The sequence below is a fragment of the Austrofundulus limnaeus genome, unplaced genomic scaffold (genome assembly GCF_001266775.1).
Source record: "Austrofundulus limnaeus strain Quisiro unplaced genomic scaffold, Austrofundulus_limnaeus-1.0 Scaffold1104, whole genome shotgun sequence".
NCBI classification, from domain to species: domain Eukaryota; kingdom Metazoa; phylum Chordata; class Actinopteri; order Cyprinodontiformes; family Rivulidae; genus Austrofundulus; species Austrofundulus limnaeus.
This window is the reverse complement of record NW_013953506.1, coordinates 6,588-11,637: the sequence shown is the minus strand read 5'-3', so window position 1 is coordinate 11,637 and position 5,050 is coordinate 6,588. Positions and strand designations below refer to the sequence as shown.

The following is a 5,050-nucleotide window of genomic DNA, read 5'->3' as shown; positions in this document are numbered from 1 at the left end:
TATCCATGCTAGTTGCTAGCCTTTCCGATGCTAACACCAGCTTATCCATGCTAGTCACTAGCCCCTCTGATGCTAACGCCAGCTTATCCATGCTAGTTGCTAGCCTTTCCGATGCTAACACCAGCTTATCCATGCTAGTCACTAGCCCCTCTGATGCTAACGCCAGCTTATCCATGCTAGTTGCTAGCCTTTCCAATGCTAACACTAGCTTATCCATGCTAGTCACGAGCCTCTCTGATGCTAACACCAGCTTATCCATGCTAGTTGCTAGCCTTTCCAATGCTAACACTAGCTTATCCATGCTAGTCACGAGCCTCTCTGATGCTAACACCAGCTTATCCATGCTAGTTGCTAGCCTCTCTGATGCAAACACCAGCTTATCTATGCTAGCTGCTAGTCTCTCCAATGCTAACACCAGCTTATCCATGTTAGTTGCTAACCTCTCTGATGCTAGCACCAGCTTATACAGTAAATGCTAGTTGTTAGCTTCTCTGATGCTAACACAAATGAATAGTCTCCTTCTCATTTACCTGCTCCAGCTGCTCAGTTAGCGGTGCCGGTCTATCATTAATCAGCTCAATAACTGGTTCAGGAATAGATATAGCCTCCAGCTACCAGGACGTAACAACCACTGGTTGTGCAGTATAGTTTGCCCCTTATAACGGTCCATAAGAACCGCTACTTTAATTTACAGTAAGTATAGAAGGAAAAGACCAATGATGAACTGAAGAAACTTCAGACACAAAGAACCAACATTTGATGGAGTTTATTTTATGTTTCATAACAAACATAAAAAAAAAAAAAAAAAAAACACTTTGGCATCTCAACTACAGGGGAATATTGCACATAAATATTTACACTGAAAAAAAAAAAGATCCAACACATCATCATCATCGCTCTGGTATCTGACCCCTCTCAGGAAGTTCATCTGGTTGTCAGGAAGTAAAAAAAAAACACGACAGAGACGGGCCGTCTGCATGGCCTCGTCTCTTGTGGCCACTGAAACATGGACGTGATTTTAAATTTGGACACCAGTCCTATTTCTGAGCCGTGGCGTCCAGGTAGTACACGTTGACCAGGTGGCGGTTCAGGTGGCGGCGGTACTGCACCTCCAGCGGGAAGGTGCGGTCGCAGAAAATGCACGTGTGGCCCTTCAGCTCCGTTGGCGTGGGGATCTCGTCGGTGGGCGTCTCCGGGTCGTCGGCTGTCTTGGCCGGGCCGGCGCCGTTCCCGTTGAGGCCCGAGTCATCGCTGCCCTCCGAGGCGCTGTCGCTGATGTCACTTCCTCCCTCGTGGCTGCTGTGGATGCCCTCGTCGTCCTCAGGCTCAGCCGGCTTGCCGCGCTGACCCGGGAGCACCAGCCGGGRTGGCGGCGAGGGTTTGACGAAGGTCGGGCTTGACGGGTCCGCTCGGGAACTGTCGGGCTGGTCAGGAAGTCTGGGTTCTGGTGGGGTCACTTCAGCCGTCTGAGCGGGACCGCTTCCTGTTGGCTGATCAGAACTTTCCAGGACCTCACTGGTCTCAAAGGTTGTCAGGTCTTTCTTTGAGGCTTTCTTGCTGGAGGTTCTGGTCTTACCCTGCTTGACAGGCTTGGYTCTAATGGGCGGTTCTGTTGGACCGGACTCGAGTTTCTTGTCGGCGTCTTCAGGTTTGGATGGCAGCTTCTCAGGAGCTTTCAGACGCCGGGTCTTAGAGGACTTTTCGGACAGATCCAAAGCTTCGGATCCTTTCCTCTTGGCAGGCTTTTCTTTGACCCCCTTCACTTTGGGTTTTCTGTCAGAACCGTTGGGTTTCTGTGACTCTGGACTCTTCTTGGACCTATTAGAACCAGACTTCCTGGTCTTGCTGAGGGTTTTGTTGTCGCTCTTCTGAGGTTCCTTCTCGGGGATGGGTTCTTCTGGTGGTTGCGGGTCAGAACCCTCCTTCTCGGCTTGGTCTTTGAGGGGTTTGGGGTCCTCTGTTTGGTTCTGGACAGCCGGAAGCTTYTTGACTCGTTTCTTTGCCTTGCCGTCGGTATTTGCAGCGTCTTTAAAGTTCTCCTTGACCTTCTTCTGCCTAGTCGTGACCTTCTTCTCCACCTCTTTGACCTTTGGTGGTTTCTCCTTCTCAGACGGGACGTCCGGGTTCTCGGCAGTTTCACTTGGGTCGGCGCTGGTCTTCCAAACGGACAGATTGATGGGGCTGGAGTCATCCTCCATGTCCACGTCCTCCTCCACGTCCTCCTCGATGCCGGACTGGTTCTCCGACGTGTCTCGTTTGGCATCAGAGTCCTCGTCGGCACCATCGGGACCGGGTTTCTTGATGCGCAGCTTGACTTTGGACACGTCCAGGTCCACGTCGCAGCCCGAGTGCCGGGACTTGATGTGGTACTGCAGGTTGCATTTCTTGGAGGCGGCATACTTGCAAAGCGGGCAGAGGAACTGGCGCGGGTTCAGGTGGAGCTCCACGTGCTTCTTGAAGTTGCTGCGGTCCGCCGTTTTGTACTCGCAGTACGGACAGGCAAGGGGCTTGGGCCCATTGTGGACCTGCCGGGTGTGGCGCGTCACCTCATGCTGATTGGCCGCCAGGTAGTTGCAGCTGTCGCACTTGAAGGGCCGCTCGCCTGCGGACAGGAAGCAAACGGCTGGTTCAGATTAAAGCTGGACGTTCACTTTGTCCATCAGCTGACTCGTTAACATTCAATACAATCAGGATTTCTCAGATCTTAAAGCTTCACCAAGAACTGGCCTCTAGCAGTGGTGGGCAGCGCTAATTCAAATTTTAGTTCCGCAATTTTTAAAGTGCTAGTCGGTTTATTTAGGTCCGCAAGTTCAAAAGCAAATATGCTCAATAAAACTTAGAGGAAGCTAAATTTAAAACGCAAGATTATCTCTGTTTACCAGACAACATCCAGGTAAGAGAAAAGTCAGCACTTTACTGCCATCTAGTGGAAATATTTTCTTTCACAGTTTGGCACATGTCATCGCAGTTTGGGGAGGTGATTTGTAGAAACAGGCTTTTAAATCATGATGTTAAAAATAGTTGTGGATTGATAGTTCTACTGCTTCTTGGTCATTTTCTTACATTTATGGTAGGGCTTCGGTAAGAAAACATGCAGATATATTAGTAATTTTAAACTGTTTATTATAAAACTGAAGCGATGCATTCTGGGTAGCCTACAGGACACAGAACAGGAACCCATTTTTTTTCAAAGTAAGAGCGTGAATTTAAGCTGTTCCGTGTTGCTTTCTTTTTTATTTGTTTAATATTTATTGCGGGGGTGTCCCTCGGAGAGGAGGAACAAACTGCACAGCTCAGTGTGGTTCTGCAAATCAGAACCGCAGCTGGATTGTCGCCCAGTGAAGTAGCTCCAACTGCTTTCTGCTACGCAGCTCCATTGTGTTAAGAAGAGACCAATGTCCAAGAAAATGATGACGAAGTTTTAATGAATGATGTGGCTACAAAACTTAGTGAGTTTAGACGGTACTTTTCCTTTACTTTAGACGGAATCGACGATCAAATGTGAAATATTATTTGCGATTAGCGCTACTCATTTCTAAATTTAGAAAGCACAAATCCGCACATCATGTAAGGAAATTAGTACAACCCCTAAAGCGCAAAGGAAAAATTTAGGTCCACAATTGGCGCAGTTGCGCTTTAGGGGACTAGTGCCCACCACTGGTCTCTAGATACGACAGAAGAGAACTGAGAGAAACGAGACGTTACCGTGTTAGTCTGACAGGTCCGCTTCAGAGAGAGCAGAACAGAACAGAGAGGATCGCAGTTAGTCAGAGAGAAAAATACAGCTAACACACTGAAACTCACAGCAAGCATACAATCAGAGTCCTAACCCCAAAACCACCTGTCAGGACCCGGGTCACTCAGGCCACATCAAATCTGAACCAAGGAAACATTTCCATCAGATAGTGTGTGTTTGTGAGTAAAATAAAACCAAGAYGGAATCAGGAAGTCCCACCCTGAGTCTGGACGTTTCTCACCGGTTGGTAGAATAAACTTTGGAGCAGATATGAGRCAGGATACAACGAGCAGCCTTTCTGTCGATGGGCTCACCCTTCAAAAGACCTGACGTTGGAAACCAGTTAGAAGTCTTTACTGATTATTATTGCTGGGCCTCAGATGACGTAGCATCGACGTCATGGCAGGAAGTAAACGCAGTGCTGTTTCCTTCTGTTGAGTCAGCATTTAAATGCATAAATTCTGTGCCGTGTATGGTTGYTGCAGCCGCTMCAATCAGGAGAAAGWTTTTAAAAAATGTGTTCTGAAAGTAGTGTGTCAGAAAAAAGTGGATCAACAATCGACGGCTAAAAACAGGAGGTGTGGAAACAATGTTTTGCCACAACAACTTTCTAACAGTTTTGAATCGTTTAAATCCTACTTTCAGATATTTTATTGGACAGTAACTGGGATTTGTGTTTACAGAAGCTAAATAAATTATTTACAAGTAGATCCAAGCACATAGAAATAACAGGGGTTAACTTGTTGTTAGTGTTAGCATCGTTATCATAGGCTAATTACTTAAAATAGCAATTTTTCTTTTAGAAATTAAGGTCTGTRCTACCTTTGTATCAGCTCCATCCAGCTAGCTATAATATATATATATATATTTGGGGGGCAACAATACATGTACCCGTATCGAACCGTATCAAACAGTGTTTTAGGTTCAACACACACTTGTGTGGAACAATACAGATATTATAAATTTATTTTATCAACTTGTCTTCTGAAGACGCTCTGTGTTGAAGGATCAGTGGATCTGTGTTCGACTACTCCACCTAGGCTGTATTTTTGAGCTCAGATCCACTGAGAAACTTGTTGTTTCAGCAACATTTAATTTAAAAACTGTACTTTTGAGTTTAAACATGTTCATAATCAATTTAAATTAATTACAAGTTAAAAGGGGCATTGACATTTCTCTTTTTGTATCAAAAAAATATCGAACCGTGAGACTAAAGTATCGAACCGAACTGTGAATTTTCTGTATCGTTGTACCCCTAATATACAGCGGGTAAAATAAGTACTGAACATGTCACCATTTTTCTCAGTAAATATA

General features: G+C 46.0%; 1 protein-coding gene across 1 annotated transcript in view; it reads right to left on the bottom strand.

The window, feature by feature from the left end:
- Positions 1-750: 750 nt before the first annotated feature.
- The window catches only part of rest (RE1-silencing transcription factor), a 9,822-nt gene continuing 5,522 nt past the window's right edge, over positions 751-5,050 (bottom strand). Inside the window, exon 6 of the mRNA XM_014030693.1 lies at positions 751-2,602. Coding sequence (XP_013886147.1) covers positions 1,038-2,602 — 1,565 coding nt within the window. The 3' untranslated portion in view covers positions 751-1,037. The remainder of the gene's footprint in view (positions 2,603-5,050) is intronic.